The sequence below is a fragment of the Fistularia commersonii genome, chromosome 25 (assembly GCF_037954325.1).
Source record: "Fistularia commersonii isolate RoL2024-O1a breed Wild chromosome 25, RoL_Fcom_v1.0, whole genome shotgun sequence".
NCBI classification, from domain to species: Eukaryota; Metazoa; Chordata; class Actinopteri; order Syngnathiformes; family Fistulariidae; genus Fistularia; species Fistularia commersonii.
In genome coordinates, this window is record NC_141308.1 from 13,801,627 (window position 1) to 13,820,397 (window position 18,771).

At 43.8% G+C, this 18,771-nt stretch overlaps 2 protein-coding genes across 4 annotated transcripts; one reads left to right on the forward strand and one right to left on the reverse strand.

The window, feature by feature from the left end:
* Window positions 1–154: 154 nt before the first annotated feature.
* Window positions 155–11,798, reverse strand: tgs1 (trimethylguanosine synthase 1). 3 transcript variants are annotated; one of them, XM_086173251.1, is made up of 14 exons: window positions 11,668–11,798; window positions 9,819–9,964; window positions 9,662–9,729; window positions 7,092–7,406; window positions 6,640–7,029; window positions 6,448–6,574; window positions 5,204–5,284; window positions 4,522–4,660; window positions 4,207–4,429; window positions 3,924–4,100; window positions 2,886–3,032; window positions 2,597–2,813; window positions 2,430–2,508; window positions 155–447 (listed from the first exon to the last, which is right to left on the reverse strand). In XM_086173251.1, exons 2-14 carry the CDS (start codon window positions 9,920–9,922, stop codon window positions 328–330), a joined length of 2,187 nt encoding a protein of 728 aa, XP_086029377.1. In that variant the 5' UTR covers window positions 9,923–9,964; window positions 11,668–11,798; the 3' UTR covers window positions 155–327. The 3 variants fall into 3 exon arrangements, with proteins under 3 accessions (XP_086029377.1, XP_086029378.1, XP_086029376.1); XM_086173252.1 differs by lacking the exon at window positions 11,668–11,798 and having other exon boundaries at window positions 7,092–7,215; window positions 7,300–7,406; window positions 9,819–10,029; XM_086173250.1 differs by lacking the exon at window positions 11,668–11,798 and having other exon boundaries at window positions 9,819–10,030.
* tmem68 (transmembrane protein 68) lies at window positions 11,753–16,024 on the forward strand. The gene is made up of 9 exons (XM_086173256.1): window positions 11,753–11,889; window positions 12,577–12,701; window positions 12,856–13,029; window positions 13,184–13,283; window positions 13,545–13,712; window positions 13,804–13,997; window positions 14,072–14,132; window positions 14,297–14,436; window positions 14,727–16,024. The coding sequence occupies exons 2-9, from the start codon at window positions 12,648–12,650 to the stop codon at window positions 14,829–14,831; spliced, it is 996 nt and encodes a 331-aa protein (XP_086029382.1). The 5' UTR covers window positions 11,753–11,889; window positions 12,577–12,647; the 3' UTR covers window positions 14,832–16,024.
* Window positions 16,025–18,771: the final 2,747 nt, after the last annotated feature.

Here is an 18,771-nt window from a genome sequence, read left to right on the forward strand (position 1 = left end):
GAATAAAAATTTAAAAAAAAATACAGTCTTAAAACAGCCTGGATTTTTCTGCTGAAACATCTGAAGGTCTTATTAAGGTCGTGGGTAAAAATGAGCCAAAAAAAAAAAAAAAAACATTTTGCTCTCAGGAGTTTGGATCAGCGACTGTTTCTCACAAATGCGACTTTATTCAAAGGACGGATAAAACATGATAGAATTCAGTAAAAAAAAAAAAAAAAAAAAAAACATTAAAAATGAATATTTAGAGATCTAAAACCAAGCGTCTGCTACCCTCTCCCGCCGCCTGCCACCGTCCGGTCGAGAGGTAGAACTACAAAGATGGCGGCCTCACCGGGCGCCGTCCGACTCGATCAGGCCGCCGAAATACGCCGTGACGGTCTTGAGCTTGTTGTTGAGGATGTTCTGCTCCACCTCCACGCGCCCGCCGGGCCCCGCCAGGGACGCCACCTGCACGCAGCCAATCACAGGGCGGGATTTAAAAGCCATTTTTAATTTAATGTCAATGAAAATGCTGGGTTTTTTTTTTCCGTCTTTTTCTGGATGTTTGAGAGCTGAAACACATTAAGAAAATAAATACATAAATATTGGACAAATAACCGCGAAGCAATAAATCAAAGAAACTGTTTAAAAAGGGTTTAGTTGAAAAGTCATGAATAAATGAGAAAAAAAAAACAACCAAAAGGACGTAGAAAGAGCTGGTTTTACTATTCATGTCTTGTTTTTTCACTCATTTTTAATTCATTATATCAATGAAAATGCTTTTTTCCTTCTTTTTCTAAATGAAAAACTTTGGTGATAAGAAAATAAATAAATACATAAATAAATAAATATTCGACAAATAAATTTTATGCGATAAATCTATAAAATTATTGATAAAAGTTTAAAAAATTCCAGACAACCTAAAAAATCAGCTGGAAATTCTCGAATAAATGAGTGACAAAACAAAAGAAAATAAAAGGATGTTATAAGACCAGTTTGACAAAACTTGTTTTTCTAGTCATTTTTAATTAATTATGTCACTGAATATTTTCTTTTTTCCTTTTTTTTTTGTGGATGTTTGAGAGCTGAAACACATTAAGAAAATAAATAGATAAATATTGGACAAATAACTGCAAAGCAATAAATCAAATAAACTGTTTAAAAAGGGTTTAGTTGAAAAGTCATTAATAAATGAGAAAAAAATAAATAAAACAAAAGGACGTAGAAAGAGCTGGTTTTACTATTCATGTCTTGTTTTTTCACTCATTTCTAATTCATTATATCAATGAAAATGCTTTTTTCCTTCTTTTTCTAAATGAAAAACATTGGTGATAAGAAAATAAATAAATACATAAATAAATAAATATTCGCCAAATAACTTTTATGCGATAAATCTATACGATTATTTATAAAACTCTAAAAAATTCCAGACAATCTAAAAAATTAGCTGAAAATTCTCGAATAAATGAGTGAAAAAACAAAAGGAATTAAAAGGATGTTATAAGACCAGTTTCACAAAACTTGTTTTTCTAGTCATTTTTAATGAATTATGTCACTGAATATTTTCTTTTTTCCTTTTTTTTGTGGATGTTTGAGAGCTGAAAAACACTGAGAAAGAAAGGAAAGAAATAAATACATAAATAAATTGATATTTGACAAATAACTTTTAAGCAAAAATTCAGAGAAAAAAAGTTTAAATAAAGTCCAGACATGAAATAAGCTGAAAAGTACAAATAAACTAAAAAACAAAAGGATGTAGAAAGACCAGGTACACAAAGCAGATTTTACTATTCACGTCTTGCTTTTGTCACTCATTTTTAATTCATTATATCAATGAAAATGTTCCTTTCTCCTTCCTTTTCTGGATGTTTGAGTTGAAACCCACTGGCGATAAGGAGAGAAATGTTCAACAATTAACCTTTAAGCAAAAAATCAATGAAATGGTTTAAAAAAAGCTAAAAAAATTCTAGTCATCTAAAAGAAATAAGCTGAAAAGTCACAAATAAATAAGAGAAGAAAAAACAAAAGGAATTAGAAGGATGTCATAAGACCAGATTGTTTTTTTCGACCACTTTTAGTGAATTCCAAAAATTGATAATTTTCTTTTTCTTTTTTTGGGAAAAAAAATGTTGATTTAAAAAAATAAATTAATTAATTCAAAAAAAAAAAAAAAAGAAAAAGCAATAAATGTCAACAAATCAAAGAAATTCAAAAAAATATATATTAAAAAAAAAACAAATCAAAGAAATAAAAAAAAATATATATATATAATAAAAAAAAATCAAAGAAATTAAAAAAAAAAATATATATATATATATATATATATATATATATATATATATATAAAAAATTAAAAAAAAAATCAAAGAAATTCAAAAAATATATAAAAAAAATGACCAAAAAAAGTTGAAAACTCTTTGTCGGAAAACAAAACGGAGCTCCGGACTCACCTGGTCCACGTCTGCGTTCCGAGGGAGGAAGTACACGATGTTGTCGGAGATCCTGCTGGCCTGACGGAAGATCTGGAACGTGGTGGCGCTAAGGAGGGAACGCCCTTCTGTCGTCACGGCGACCGAACCACCGGCGGCAGAATCCCCCCCTCCGAGCAAAAGGATATCCGTCGGGCTCCATCATGGTGCGGATGTCGAACACCTCGGCCGTCAGGTAGTCCGGCCCCCCCCACGGCGGCGACAGGAAGACGGCGTCGCCACGGAGACGGGGCGCCGCCTGAAGGAAGTCGGCCTGCAGGAACTCGATGCGGTCGGCGACGCCGTACACCTCGGCGTTGTGACGCGCCAGGTGGAGCCGCGTCGGGTCGATGTCCACGGCGACCACTGACGGGAGGAGGACACGGTCACGGAGGGACACACACACGCACACGCACACACACACACACACACACACACCTCGCTTCCCGGTCAGGGCGAACTGGATGGCGTTCCCGCCGACGCCACAGAAGGCGTCCACGACCAGCCCGGCGCCGGGGAGGCTGCGGTGGACGCGCACGGCCACGTGCTCGGCGATCTTCTCCGGCGTGACCGAGAACCAGCCCTCTGGAAGGGATGGGGTTGCCATGGTAACGAGACAGAGATACAAAGGGCGGCACGCAAACTTCAACCAGGAACCGATGGAAGGGTAGAAAGGAGGAGGAAGAGGAAAATAAAAGAAGGGGGGAGAAGAAGAAGAGGAGGAAGAGGAGGAAGAGGAGGAGGAAAGAGAAGGAGAAGAAAAGGAGGTAGAAGAGGAGGCAGAAGAAGAGAAGAAGGAAGAAGAGAGGACAAGGAGGAAGAAGAGAAGGAGAAGATAAGGAAGAGGAAGAGAAGGAGGAAAGAGAGAAAAGGAGGAAGAAGAGAAGAAGAGGAAGAGAAGGAGAAGAAAAGGAGGTAGAAGAAAAGAAAAGGAGGAAGAGGAAGAAGAGAAGACGAGAAGGAGAAGAAAAGGATGAAGAAGAGAAGGCAGAAGAAGAAGAAAAGAAACGGAGGAAGGAGAGAAGAAGATAAGGAAGAGGAGGAAGAGAAGGAGGAAGTAGAAGACAAGGAAGAGAAGATAAGGAGGAAGAAGAGAAGAAAAGGAGAGAGGACGAGGAGGAAGAAGAAGAGAAGATGAGGAAGAGAAGAAAAGGAAGAAGATAAGAAGAGGAAGAGAAGGAGGAGAAAAGGAGGTAGAAGAAGAAGAGGAGAAGATGACGAGGAGGAGGAGAAAAGGAGGAAGAGAAGATAAGGAGAAGAGGAAGAACAGAAGATGAGGAAGAGGAGAACAAAGTAGAAGACAAGGAAGAGAAGAAAAGGAGGAAGAAGAGAAGAAGAAGGAAAGAGAGGAAAAGGAGGAAGAAGAAGAGGAGAAGATGACAAGAAGGAGAAGAAAAGGATGAAGAAGAGAAAAAGTGGAGGAAGAAGAAGAGGAGAAGAAGAAGAAGGAGAAGAAGGAGAAGAAGAAGGACAAACCTCTATCCAGACGAACTCCGAGGTCGAAGCGAGAGAAGAGTCTGTATCTCTGAGCCCAGTATTTCAGAAGATCTGCTTCTGACGCCATTTCTGCTGGAGCTTCCTGACGCCTGCGGCCTCGCCTGCTCTTCTTCTTCTTCTTCTTCTTCTTCTTCTCCTTCGCTGGAGTCTGTCCATCTTCTCACACACACACACACACACACACACACACACACACACACACACACACAGGTATCAGAGATGAACAGCAGCCACCTGCAGCAGTCACTCGGTGTCTCCTCACCTGTGATGCCTTCAGGTTCCTCCAGAAGGAAATCTGGAGTTTCCAGACTCTGCAGACGTCGACCTGGTCGCTCCTCCTCCTCCTCTTCTTCTTCTTCTTCTTCTTCTCCTTCTTCTTCTTTCTCCATCCTCTCCTCCTCGTCGCCATGACGACCGGGCTCCCCTTCCTCCGCCCCGTCCTCGTCGCCCGGCTCCTTCTGGACCTTTTCCAGGAAGTTCTGGACCTTCGGGCGCATTTCACCCCGTCATTTCCGGAGGACGGTTGCTATGGAAACGCACCCGACCGGAGGGTTCGAGAACACGGAGCATCACGCACCTTCTTCAGGGAGGCTCCGCCCCCTCGCGCCGCCCCGCGGTCAAGGTGGCCGTTCACGCCGCCGCCGTCCTTCACGCACCACCTCCGGCTCCGAGGCTCCGCCCCCTCGCCGGCCTTGAAGGTGAACACGCTGTGGAACCTCACACACACACACACACACACACACACACACACACAGGAAGCATGCTTCAGAGATCAGGAGGAACATCTGGAGATTCCTCACAGCTCAACCTCACAGGTCCTTCTAAAAGCTCCTGAAAGATCTTGACAAGAATCTGGGAGGTTCTAAGAGGTCCAAGGAGGTCCTAGGAGGTCCTGGGAGGTTCTAAGAGGTCCAAGGAGGTCCTGGGAGGTCCAAGGAGGTCCTAGGAGGTCCTGGGAGGTTCTAAGAGGTCCAAGGAGGTCCTAGGAGGTCCTGGGAGGTGTCCAAGGAGGTCCTGGGAGGTTCTAAGAGGTCCAAGGAGGTCCTAGGAGGTCCTGGGAGGTGTCCAAGGAGGTCCTGGGAGGTTCTAAGAGGTCCAAGGAGGTCCTAGGAGGTCCTGGGAGGTTCTAAGAGGTCCAAGGAGATCCTGGGAGGTCCTGGGAGGTCCAAGGAGGTCCTAGCAGGGTCTCAGGAGGTCCTTGGAGGTCCTAACAGGTCCTGACGGGTCCTGAAAGGTGAAACCCGGCGAGGGAAACTCACTGGGGTTTGACGCTGCGTTTGAGTCCCAGTCGACTCCAGGAATCTCCAGCGTCGGGCGTCTCGTCGGCGTCCAGCTCGTGGCTGCAGACGACACACAACCCGTCGGTCGCGACACACAACCAACGTGACGCACAACTGATCGTTACCGCCGGCCGCGAACACAAGGAACGTATTTTTCAGGCTGTAAGTCGCAATTTTTCTCACGGTTCGGCTGAAAGTGACACTTTCGGACAGGACTGTCTCAGAAAATTAGATTATTGTGATAAAGTTCTTTATCTTCTGTAATGCAATTACAAAAACAAAAATGTCAAACATTCTGGATTCATTACAGATCAACTGGAATATTGAGAGATGAGAACAACTTTATTTTTATCCCGATGGAAATTGTTGCGCCAGAGTTTCAAGCAAAAACATAACATTAATAGATAATAGTAGGAAGGAGGGAGAATAAGAAATACAATGAAATATAAATTTTCTTAACCTTATACCTGCAAGCCTGAATTGCAAGCTTTTCATTCTTTCAATATTGCCGATTATGGCTGACATCTTAAGCAAACACAAAAATCCGATCTAAAATTTTAGAATATCATGAAAAAGTCAATTTTGTTTCCTTAATTGCATGACAGAAGATAAGGAACTTTATCACAATATTCCAATTTTCAGAGACATTATATATATATATATACTGCTCAAAAAAATAAAGGGAACACTTGAACAACACAATGTAACTCCAAGTCAATCCCACTTGTGTGAAATCATAGTGTCCACTCAGGAAGCAACACACATTCATTTGGACTTGTTTTAAGGACATTACATCAAAGTTGGATCAGCCTGGAGTTTGTTTTTACACTTTAATTTGGAGTGTGATTCCTAATCCAGACCTCCATGGGTTGATACTATTGATTTCCATGGATCATTTTTGTGTGATTTTGTTGTCAGCACATTCAACTGTGTAAAGAGCAAAGTATTTCATAAGAATATTTCATTCATTTAGATCGAGGATGTGTTTTTTAAGTGTTCCCTTTATTTTTTTGAGCAGTGTATATACATATATATATGATCATTTCAGGTTATTTCCACCGTGACAGGCTTGTGTGCCAGTACCTTCCCTTCCACTGAAAATTCAAATATCAAGAAACCCTGAAGCTGCAAACGGTGAAATACAAGCTGGAAAGGATAATCGAGCGTCAGACAGAAGGTGTGGAGGACCTTCTTGGAGTTCCCGCAACGCCACCGCCTCGCACCTGCGTTTGACTTTGGCGTGTCGTCTTCCTCCCGGCGGATCCTCCTCGTCTTCCTCCTCCTCGCCGTTTCCTCTGTTCCGTCTCGCGTCTCGTGCGTCGACCCGTCGGCCTTCCACCCGCTGGGAACCTGACACACATCTTCCTCTTACCAACACTTTCAGCTGGTTTAATAGAAACTCAGCTGAGACGCACCTGCGAGTCGCACGGCGCCGGACGAAGACCTCGCCGTTTCCTCTTCGCCTCCGCCGTCGGCCGGCTGATCCGAGCAGGAGACGCCGCCGCCGCCGCCGCTCGCCGTCACGTCGTCCAGGCGGCACGTTTGTCCCATCAGCTCCGTCAGAAGTCGGACGGCGTCGGCTTCTTCTCCTCCCTCCTCGCCGTCGCAGGGCGGAGGCTCGGCGGTCCAGCCCAGCGCCGCCCAGTAGCAGAACTGCTCCCGGTAGTAGCAGTAGGTGTCGGCGGCGTGTCGGTCCCAGGCGCACTTCCCGTCCGGGTCGTCCCACGGCGCCGCCGCGCTTCCCGCGTCCTCCGACGGGTGATTCTCCAACCAGCCGCTCCAGAGCAGCGACGCCCCCCGCTGGCCTGCGTGGACACGTCCATCAACATCTCGCCCGCCATCGCCTCGGGGGAAATGTGTATTTTACCCCAGTAGGTTTCCCAGGCGGCGTCCTGGAGCTTCTCCGCCTCCACCTGCGGACCCTCCTCTTCGTCCTCCTCCTCTTCCCCGCCGGACGAAACGCCACGGAGGGCCGGCTTCCTCTTCGCCCCCTTTGTCACATGACCGGAAACGACCTCCTCCTCATCACCCCGGCGGTCGTTCAAAATACCCGTTGCCGGGGGCGACGACCTTACCTTTTTCCGGCGCCGCGACGAGCTGGCGAAGGCCACGGGGAGACCCATGCTGGCCATCAGACGGGCCTCTTCGTCCAGCTCCTCCTCCTCCTCCTCGCTGGAGGCGCCTGGGCGCAATAAACCGAATAAATCTACTTGTGCGTTATTTAATGTCCGTTTCAACTGTTTATGGAAAATATCTTCTACTTGTAAATGATATCCAAGTTCACGCTGAGTTTAACGCACCAACAGGTTCCTTAACAGAGTCACACACATTCTTACAAAACCTCATACCAAGATATACATTATACAATACTCTTTATAGGTCACTTATTTCCTCAATAGCAAACGAAAAGTAAAATAAAACTGAAAAAAAAAAAAAAAAAAAAGACATCTAACTCAGTCAAATAGAGATAATATCTTCAACTCTCCAAATATTTTTTAATGGGTGCCCATTTGTCAAGATAAGATAAGATAAGAACAACTTTATTAATCCCGAAGGAAATTGTTGTGCCAGAGTTACAGAAAATATAACAGTAATAAATATTAAAAAGAAAAGGCAGAATTGGAAATAAAATAAACTATAAAGTGTCTCAGTGAAACTATAAAGTGTCTTAGTAAACAAGTGATAAAACTATAAAGTGTCTTAGTAACAAGTGAGGTAAGGAGTGCACAATAGTATGATAAAAGGAAAAATTGTAGTGTAGCTGTTATGAAATGAAATATTGCACAGTTCTGAATATTGCAAGATATAGGTCTGTCTGAAGTTGTACCTTTGCTGTTCTGCGTTCCATGCAGTTTCCATCCTTAAGCCTCTGACGCCATTAATAGAAGAACTCTAAGCGAAAACACCTGGTTTTTCCTTAAATCGCTTGTTGATGCCGTACCCATAATAACTTGCTGTGGATCAATTGGTCTGTTTAATTTTAAAATCTCACTTATTTGTTTTTTTTTACCTCTTCCCAGAGTTTCATCAGTTTAGGGCAGTCCCAAAAAATGGGGGAAAAGTCCCCCGTTATGCCACAGCCCCTCCAACACAGGGGAGACAGTTATTATCATATGAAGCTATTATCAAGGGAGTTTTAAAATACCTTATCTAAAAAGTATTTAGTCAGCCACCAACTGTGCAAGTTCTCCTAATAAAAAAAGATGAGAGATCTGTCATTTTCATCATAGCGGCACTTCAACTATAAGAGACACATTGTCTGATTTTTAAAAAATCTAAAAATATATCCAGCAAAAAGAAAACCAAAGCATAAGTATAAATTGATATTGATGAATCCAGTGATTTCTGTGGAACAACATTATTTTACATTTATTTTACTATTGCCTGCGCTCACAGCTATTCTGGTCAAATGTTACATTTATCGAGAGGAGAAGTGGATTCTCACTGCAGCTGCAGGACATTTTTCTTTCCCCTTTCTTTTGTACAACTAGTGTCGCTTTTCATTTCATATTCATACAAGGGAAATGGAGGAACAGCAAACCAAAGTTGTTTCAATACAGAACTATTATACGACTGATAGCACCGAGGAGCTCCACTGAACGCCACAGGACGTCTTTCGTACCTGAGGCTATCAGACTTTTTAATTCCTCTCCCTTCAGCTGCAGGGAATCTCAAAATCTTGAACCATAAAAAAAAAAAAAAAAAAAAAAAAAAAAAAAAATTTCACCCACTCACTGTGAATCGTAATAATTTATCTGTATATACATATATATATATATATATATATATATATACTCCTTATCTTTCACCTCGTACTTAAGACACTTTATAGCCTTAACTTGTTACTTAAACACTTTATAGTTTTAATTGTATTTCTTATTCCCCCCCCTTTTTTTTTTATATTTTTTACTGTTTATACAATTTTCTACCATTATTTATTATTGTTATGTTTTACTTGAAACTCAGGCAGAACAATTTCCTTCGGGATAATAAAGTTGGTCTTATTCTTATTCTTATTATTTTTATTAAAAAACCAACTCTATACAGGACTGTCTCAGAAAATTTGAATATTGTGATAAAGTTGTTTATCTTCTGTAATGCAATTAAAAAAAAACAAAACTGACTTTTTCACGATATTCTAATATTTTGAGATAGGATTCTTGAGTTTCCTCAAGATGTAAGCCATAATCAGCAATATTAAAATAATAAAAGACTTGCAAAATTTCAGTTGATTTGTAATGAATCCAGAATGTAGGACATTCTTGTTTTTGTCACTGAATTACAGAAGATAAAGAACTTAATCACAAAAAAAAGAAACGTGTTTTAGTTCTACTCTCTATATAGCTTTTTGATTTTTGTATATGTGAATAAGTTGTATATATGTGTATATATGTCAATAAAAAAGGGATATCAAAAAAGTAAACAAACATGGCTGACCTGTGGCTGCAGGTGCTTTCGGGTCAGATCGGAGTAATCGATTATCGGATCGATAAAGCTCCCGGTCCCTGTGCGGAGGAAGACGACAGAGATGACGAACATGTTGCGTTCAAACGCGGACGTGCGGCTCACATGGCGGCGCGGAGCGGACACGCACTGCACGAAGGCCCGGGAGCAGCGGCACCGGATCCCCTCTTCGTCCTCCGTCCTCCGGAACAGAATTTCCGCCACCAACGTCGTCCTGCTCCGGTCCGGCATCATCGCGGCTCCCGACGTCCCGCAGCGCACGGAGCAGCCAATATCCTGGACAGCAGATCCACTTCCGTTAAGGCGCAGGTCACTTCCGGTAGCGCTTTTTCAAAATAAAAAAAACCGAGACGAGATGAGATGAGAACAACTTTATTTATCCCCGAAGGAAATTGTTGTGCCAGAGTTTCAAGTAGAAAACATAACAGTAATAGATAATAGTAGAAAGGAGGAAGAATAAGAAATACAATGAAATATGAATTGTAAGAGACCGTGTCCCTCCGCAGATTAAACAGTACACGTTTTAAACGCAGCAGGAGGTGAAATATTTTTCCATAGATATATTATTATATTTTATTGAGGTTTTCATCACCTTGTCACTTTTATTGGTTCTTTTAAATCTGTATTTTATCTATACGTATATGTTTATGTGTATCCTGGACAGCAGCCCTCACTTCCGCTTAGGCGCTGGTCACTTCCGGTAGCGCTTTTTCAAAATTAAAAAAGAGACCGTGTCCCTCCGCAGATTAAACTTGTACACGTTTTAAACGCAGCAGGAGGTGAAATATTTTTCTATGGATATATTATTATATTGTATTGTAGTATTCATCACTTTGTCACTTTTATTGTTTCTTTTGAATCTGTTTTTTAATTGTATGTATGTCTATCCTGGACAGCAGCCTCCATTTCCGCTTAGGCACCGGTCACTTCCGGTAGCGCCTTTTCAAAATAAAAAAAAAGAGGCCGCGCTCTACGCAGATTATACTTGTATTTTTACACGTTTTAAACACAGTAGGATGTGAAAAATTTGAATAGATATATATTAGTATATTATATTGTAATTTTCATCACTTTGTCACTTTTATTGTTTCTTTTAAATCTGTATTTTATTCATATGTATGTCTATCCTGGATAACAGTTCCACTTCCGCTTAGGGACCGGTCACTTCCGGTAGCGCCTTTTCAAAACAAAAAGAGACCTTGTCCCTCCATGGACGTATTTCGGATTAAACTTGTATTTTTACACGTTTTAAACGCAGCAGGAGGTGAAATATTTGTATATATATTGTTATATTACATTGCAATTTTTATCACTTCGTCACTTTTATTGTTTCTTTTAAATCTGTTTTTTATTTATATGTATATGTTTATGTGTATCTTGAACAGCAGCCTCCACTTCCGCTTAGGCACCGGTCACTTCCGGTAGCGCCTTTTCAAACTAAAAAAGAGACTGTGTCCCTCCGTGGACGTATTTTTACATTACATTACATTTGGCAGACGCTTTTATCCAAAGCGACTTACAATAGAGGACATAAGCACTGCAAATAACACTCAGATTAAACTTGTATTTTTACACGTTTTAAACGCAGCAGGAGGTGAAATATTTGTATAGATATATTATCATATTATATTGTCAATGTTACCACTGTGTCACTTATTGTTTCTTTTAAGTCTGTATTATAGTCATATGTATGTTGTGATAAACTTCTCTATCTTCTGTAATGCATTTAAAAAAAGACAAAGTACTTTTTTATGATATTCTAATATTTTGAGATCGGATTTTTGAGTTTTCTTAAGCTGTAAGCCATAATCAGCACTATCAAAATAATACAAGGCTTGCAATATTTCAGTCGATTTGTGATGAATCCAGTTTTTGTGATTGCATTACAGAAGATAAAGAACTTTATCAAAATATTCTAATTTTCTGAGACAGTCCTGTATATTATAGATAGATAGATATAGATATAGATATATATTTACACATATTCCGGGAGGGTCGGAACTGTTGTTTCGTCGTGGTTGTTTCTCGGGGGACGGAAATCAGCGGCGGACCGCGTTGTGCTACAGTCAAAGCCTTCCGGAATTATGAAAGCGACTGCTAGCTTGCTAACATTGTTTTGTTTTGGGTTGTTTTTTTTCTGCGCTTATCTTGGATGATGGGCCGTTTGTCGACGTCTGCGCCCGCTAACTAGCATCTCTCCGGTAAAGTATCCCGGGTTAACCGGACGACTAGTTGTGTTCCGGTTTGTTTCCGTGTCAGTGACGGCCGGCGGTCAGCTGTCAGAATGTTTACCGACGTCAGGCGCTCGAATCCCCGCCGGCTCCGACCCCCCCTGCGCGGGGTTGGATCCTCCACGTCCGCAGCGCAGGTTCAGTGCTTGACGTCGTGACTTTAGTGACAATTGACGATGAATCGATATAAATATATATATATATATGCATTTTTGAAATGACAACAATTGCGAAATGTTTACATTTTGACGTTGTTTACAAAGGTTGAGCACACCTGAAGCTAATCTTCTTTTGCCTGCTGCCTTCAGGGGTTGTCTCCATCCATAATCCTCCTCTCTAGACCTTCAGCCTCAGAATCTTTCCATCCAGACCTTCTCAATGTGACTCAATCTCCAGAACATCTAATTCATGCTGTCCCATCCTCTTCACTCCCAAAGAGGAACGTCCGCACCTTCATCTCTGCTGCTTCAGCCCGCTTGTTCCTCCGCCCTCTCCGTTGTTCTGAACTGTTGAGCCCTGCTATTTAAAATCATCTAACTAAGCCAGAATCTACATTGAATCTAACGCGATAATGTCCTTAAATTATCCGAAAAGCCGGTCTTGTGTCAGAGCAATGAAAGACGTTCAGATGATCTCTCACCTGGTCGTCCGTTGCAGGTCCCTGAATGCAGCGTGGCGGCGGCGGCGGCGGCGTCACCCACGGCCGGCCATCCATCTGGTGAAGCAGGATGTCGGGGAACCAGTCGTGCGTGTCGACGGCGGAGGATGCCGTCGCCTTCCTGGTAATCCATAGCAACCACACAAGCTGGAGGTCGTGATCGGTCATGTTGTCGATTGTTGAACATCACTGTCAAGATGTAAAATATCACGATGTTCGAGCGACTTGATTCGCCGATAATCTTCGGTCGAAGCGTGAAAAAGCGTGTCCGTCCGTAGGTGTGTGTGTTCCATGCCTGGGAGGAGTGGGCGGGCCTCGGCCAGCTGGAGGACTACCTGAGCGTCCTGGAGTACCTGCTGTGGGTCTTCACCCCGCTGGCCATCGTCTTCATCCTGCCCTTCCTCATCGTCATCCTGCTCTACCTCTCCATCCTTTTCCTCCACGTCTACAAGGTGACTTTCAGAAACCTCTCCACCGTGCTAATTAGCATTAGCACGGACTCTTCTTCCAGCGTAGTGTTTGTTCAAAAGATGTTCTCACAGGAAGAGTCGAGGATGAGGAGGCAAAGCTAAGCTAACGCCTCCCGCGACCTGTTTTCTCCGCCAGAGGAAGAACCAGCTGCGGGAGGCGTACAGCAACAACCTGTGGGACGGCGCCAGGAAGACCCTCGCCACCCTGTGGGACGGACACGGCGCCATATGGCACGGTACGCCTCCAACCCATCACATGCAGGTCACGCAACTCTGAGGAGCAGCGCTGACCGATAAAAGTCAGGAATAAAAGAAGAACGGAGAGCGTTTGCTTGTTAGAAACAGAAGTGAAGCGGTAGGTCTTCCCGTGGCGAGAAATCCTCAACCTCCTCCCGCGTTAACACGTTTCCTCTCGCCGCGTAACTTCCGATCGGACCGGTCTCATCAAATCCAGCTAACGTGCTTTCCGCTAACGGAGTAGCATCTGCGTGTTCAAGGCTACGAGATCCACGGCCTGGAGAAGATCCCCGAGAAGGGGCCGGCGCTGATCGTCTACTACCACGGGGCCATTCCCATCGACTACTACTACTTCCTGGCCAGCGTCATCATCCGGCGGGGGCGGACCTGCCACTCGGTGGCCGACCACCTGCTCTTCAAGATCCCAGGTGCTTAGCTAGGACTCCGAAATCACCAGAGACGAGGGAAGAAGAGCGTCGACCCCCCCCCGGCTGACCTCGGCCTCCGCCGCCTCCGCAGGCTTCAAGCTGCTGCTGGAGGTGTTCAGCGTGATCCACGGCCCGCGGGAGGAGTGCGTCCAGGCGCTGAGGAACGGCCACCTGCTCGGGATCTCCCCCGGCGGGGTGCGGGAGGCGCTCTTCAGCGACGAGACCTACCCTCTGCTGTGGGGAAAACGCAAAGGCTTCGCCCAGGTCGCCATCGACGCCAAAGTGGTGGGTGATCCCGCCGTCCGCCGCGTCCGCGGGAACATCCTCCACGCCTCACAGAGCCTCCGTCTTTGTTGCAGTCGGTGATTCCCATGTTCACCCAGAACGTCCGCGAGGGCTTCAGGTCTCTGGGCACGCTCAGTAAGTCCCCAGGAGTGCTCTTCAGAAACGCCGCTGAAGGAGCCGCTGCAAGTCTTCACTGAAGAAATAGATGAGAAATCATTTGTAATCTGACAGGAAATGAGCGGATAACAATCTCTCACGCGGTCGAGCACCTCCTCCTCCTCCTCCTCCTCCTCCTGCAGGGTTCTTCCGCTGGCTGTACGAGAGGTTTCGCCTCCCCGTGGCTCCCATATACGGCGGCTTCCCCGTCAAGTTCCGCACCTTCCTGGGCGACCCCATCCCCTACGACCCCGGCCTGGACGCCGCGCAGCTCGCCGAGAAGGTAGCGTCAATGCAGTTAAGATAAACCTCATTGAAATCCTTTTCTCGCAGCAGCAGCTGTTATAGTGTCAATAAATATATATATATGTATAAATAGGGACAATTGGAAGATAGCAAAAGACGTCCACAAATAAATAGACGGCAGAGAGAACAATAACAACAACAGCAACAAGGAAAAGAATGGACAACAGAATGGGGGGGGTGTTGCCAGGCAACGCCGTCGAGAAGGTGGCTCCTCCTTGTGTTGCCATGCCGACGGCGCTGACGGGCGCCCCGTGTGTCCCGGAACAGGTGCAGCAGGGGGTCCAGGCCCTGATCGACCGGCACCAGAAGATCCCGGGGAACATCCTGCGGGCCCTGATGGAGCGTCTCTCCACCGACTACAAGGACGACTGAGCCGTCGCTCCCCGCGGCCGCCGTGTCTCCTGACCCGGGACTCCAGGAAGACTCCGCGCTCCCGAAAACCTCTCCAGATGTTTATTTCCCGGAACCAAGCGTGTCCGCCGCCCCGTCGCCTCGGGGCTGCAGTTACACCTCCCGAACACTAGGGGGCGCCAGTCCCGCGTATCGCTGTTTGGGTTCAGCTGTGTTTACAGGTTCGGTGTCATCATCAATCACACGCTAGTCGTCCTGGAAACTGCAGGTGGTCAATTGTAACGCTTTTGTTGATTTTTTTTTGCTCCGTTTGTCCGCTTTACCGAACGCATTCAGGGACCAACGTTTGACGCCGCGCTTGCAATTCCCCCGGCGGCCACCAGGGGGCCAAGAAACCCCGATGACGTAGTTTGTGACGCAGCGTGTTGTGAAGGTCGTCCAGAAGAGGACATTTTGGTTTTTGTCATGAATTAAAGATAGACACGGGAAGGAGACCGTTTTTTTTCGTTTTCTCGGGCAGCTCGTACCTCAAGGCCTAGTTTCCATGACGACCCGTAGACGCCGGCGTCTGAGATTTTTTTTTCGGGGGGATCCGAACGGCCAAAGGTCAGAAAACATGCAGAAAATGCCTCTGAAGGATGGATAGGTCCTCAAGACCAAGGAGGAGAAAAAAAAAATGAGTATGAAAAGACATTTTTAAAACATTCGATGGGAATTTGGGGCTGAAAAAGCAGAGAATCTAGAAACTTTGTTCATTTTTCCAGACTGAAATGTAAATAAGAAGCTCCTGGGAGTGGAAGCAGCGAGTGAACCCTTATTGTTTTGAGATGGCGTCAAGTTTATCAATGGCTTCCTGCTGATGTTTTCAAAGATCATGTGTTCCCCCTTTAAATCTGATAACGTCGCCGTGACCCCGGGATCCGTGTGTGAGTTTATTTTGCATGTCTGTAAATACGAAGATCATGATTTTGCACAGTTTTACTGCCAGCTGTCGTCCGTCTCGGGTACGCAGTCTCGACGCCTCTCTGGACGCCGCGATTCCTTTTTTTTTGCTCGTTGCCTTGATTCTCGTTTTGTTTGTTTGTTAAAATGACGTCGATTTGAACCGATCTAACCTGTATTTTTAAATTATGTCCGCTCTCTATATAAAGATGTCTAAAAGGTGCACTTTTAAAGACTGAGACCCTCTTCACCTGCCAATAAATCTATTTTAATAAGATGTCCTCTGTCGGTTTCTTCTGCAAACCTGAGTTGGACGTCCGGACTCCTCCTCCTCCTCTTCTCTGGTGGGGAGAAAGTCCAAAAGGAGAAGAACCAGATGATGCGCAGCGAAGATCTCAACGGGAAACATTCAGTCATGGATTCTCCACAATGCTCATCCTGCAGAAGGAGTGTCTGGACCAATCCGAAGGCCGCATATGGAGACCTCCGACCTTTCGCCCTCTAGACAATTTGGGGTCTTCAATAAGACACAAGGAGAACATCAACAAACCTCCTGTCTGGAAGCTCCGAGCGCCCCCATCTTGCGTGTCCTGGTCCAAAGCGTCCTCCTCAGACAAACAAACAGAAGGTGAGATGAAGGAGCGTAGATGTTCTCGGCTCCCAGAAAGCAAGCGGAGGCCGGAGAAATGACCACAGTGAACTTTATTCAATGACTTTTGGTAGTTTTTGCGTTGCATTTAGATTCAAATAAAAATTTACAAAAAAAAATCCGATATATACAAAAGAAAGGATCTTTTTTTTTTTTTTTCTGGATATTTTTTACAGCGACTCTTTCTTCCGTCGACTTTTAGCACTTCGTACTTTCATCACACACGAACGCAACCCACTGAAAAGACCTTTTTTTTCTCAGACGTTTGTTTTTCTTTCTTTTTTTTTAATCTGTATTTGAACACACCACGTACAGCACATTTAGTTATTTGTTTGATTTTTTTTTTTTGTTTTTTTTTTGTTTTGTTTTTTTAATGTTTTTTTTAACCTCGCAGTAGTTCTCCGTAGGATATCTGTGGTAGTTACAGCCGTAGTGTCGGTTCGGCCTTGGCGCGCGGCTGGTTCTCCTTTGTTTTGTTTTGTTTTTGTTTTTTTTTTTCCTCGACATGTACATTTATTTACAGAGAAGTTTGAAACTATTTGTGTTTTTTTTTTTTTCTTTTTTCCTTTTTAAAACCCCTCCAACCGGATGCTGCTCAGCCCGCTCTAACATCTGATGGGGACGACCGATAAGAATAAATCAAATTAAATTAAAAAAAGGCTTAGAATTAATCAGGATTTTTGCAAAAAAAAAATTAAATCGGCAGGACTTTATCTGCAGATATAAAAAAATCCCTGAAATGAATTAGAGAATTACAAATAATTAAAAATAGTAAACTGGGAGAGGAACCTTGGAGAGAATTAAAAAAAAAAATTGTGGGAAATAAGCAAAAATGTTTCAAGTAGAACCCTCAAGAGAATTGATGAATAATGAGGATCGAGAAACAAAAAAAAAAACAAAAGAATAATAAGATATTACCAAAGCTGAACTCGGAATTACTGAAAAAGAAGCAGGAAATGACTGAAAATAACCAAGAGAACATATGTAAAAAAATAAGCTAGAAATTTAAAAAAATAATGAATCTAAAATAGCCAAGAATTTATAAAAAAAATAGAGAATAACAGAAAATAACCAAGAAATTATTAAAGAAAACAAGAAATAACCCCAAAAATAGCCGAAAGATAAAAAAATACCACAAAATAAATGATAAATAACCATAAGATAAAAGAAAATGAAACAATATTTAAAATATAGGAAACCTCCAGCAGACTTTGAATCCATGAAGCAGCTTCAGACCTCCAGCAAACGGCCCACACACAGGGTGATGCTTATTATGGGATGGAAACGTCGCCACCACCCTGTCAGGGACCGGTCCGGGGGGAGGGGGAGCTTCTTGTGAGACACACTCCACTACCAACACACACACACATACACACACATACACACACATCATAGCAGGCTAACCAGACTGTGCTTTCACTGGCTGATGAGCAGGAATTAAAAGAATTTAAAAATATACTTTGTTTAAGGCTGAAAACAACAGAAAGCAGCTTGTAAAGTTCATTCTGACCGGAATGCATGTGTGTGTGTGTGTGTGTGTGTGTGTGTGTGTGAGTGTGTGTGTGTGTGTGTGTGTGTGTGTGTGTGTTATCTGTGTGTGTGTCTGTGTGTTGATGATGTCATGCATTTACGACAAACGTCAACCAGCAATCGGATTATTATTTCTATTATTATTATCATTCTAAGAGTTGTTGTATTGTCATTTGTAATCATAATAAAAATATAATGATGATAATAATGACATTAAAATAAAAACGCCGCTGACAAAACAGGAGAAATGAAGCCGTGACCTGAAAAGCACTTCAGCTAAAGGTTCATCAGCCATTGGAGGAGAAACAGGAAGCAGGAAACAGGAAACAGGAAGTTAATGATCAATTATTTTGTATCATATTTAAAAAGCTGAACTTGATTACGCCGCTTCAGCTCTTAATGGCGCCCTAGCGTGGATGTCAAACAGTGTGTGTGTGTGTGTGTGTGTGTGTGTGTGTGTGTGTGTGTGTGTGTGTAACACAAAGGGGCTATTGCTAGCAAGGGATGGGGCAGTGAGAGGGGGCGGGGCTTCAGCGGGTGAACTGAGGTAGCTTCATGTTCCCGTGACGATAAAACAGAAAAGAGGCGACGAAAAAAGGCAAATGAATGCAGGAAGTCGCCGTTCGGCCCCCAAGACTGGTTGACTGTGGGCAGAACGCCTCAGCACCTGATTGGACGAATTCTTTTCCACCTTTTTCCCGTCATAAACTCGTAAACTCAAACCTTGCTACTTTCAGCGTGTGCTACTTCTCCCTTCTTAGCTAGCTAGCTAGCTAGCTAGGGGGGCTTCCAGTAGCTAGACAGCTTGAGGAGAACCCGGCCCAGACCTTGTCGACCTCC

Bases quoted from the DNA above. Each gene is read 5' to 3' on its own strand.
- tmem68 (XM_086173256.1), top strand. From the start codon at position 12,648: ATGTCGGGGAACCAGTCGTGCGTGTCGACGGCGGAGGATGCCGTCGCC. The intron at 13,284-13,544 runs GTACGCCTCCAA...TGCGTGTTCAAG, and splicing joins ACACGGCGCCATATGGCACG to GCTACGAGATCCACGGCCTG. The intron at 14,133-14,296 runs GTAAGTCCCCAG...CTCCTCCTGCAG, and splicing joins CAGGTCTCTGGGCACGCTCA to GGTTCTTCCGCTGGCTGTAC.
- tgs1 (XM_086173251.1), bottom strand. From the start codon at position 9,922: ATGATGCCGGACCGGAGCAGGACGACGTTGGTGGCGGAAATTCTGTTC. The intron at 6,575-6,639 runs GTGCGTCTCAGC...GATGTGTGTCAG, and splicing joins CGGCGCCGTGCGACTCGCAG to GTTCCCAGCGGGTGGAAGGC. The intron at 2,814-2,885 runs GTGTGTGTGTGT...TCCTCCCGTCAG, and splicing joins CGCCCTGACCGGGAAGCGAG to TGGTCGCCGTGGACATCGAC.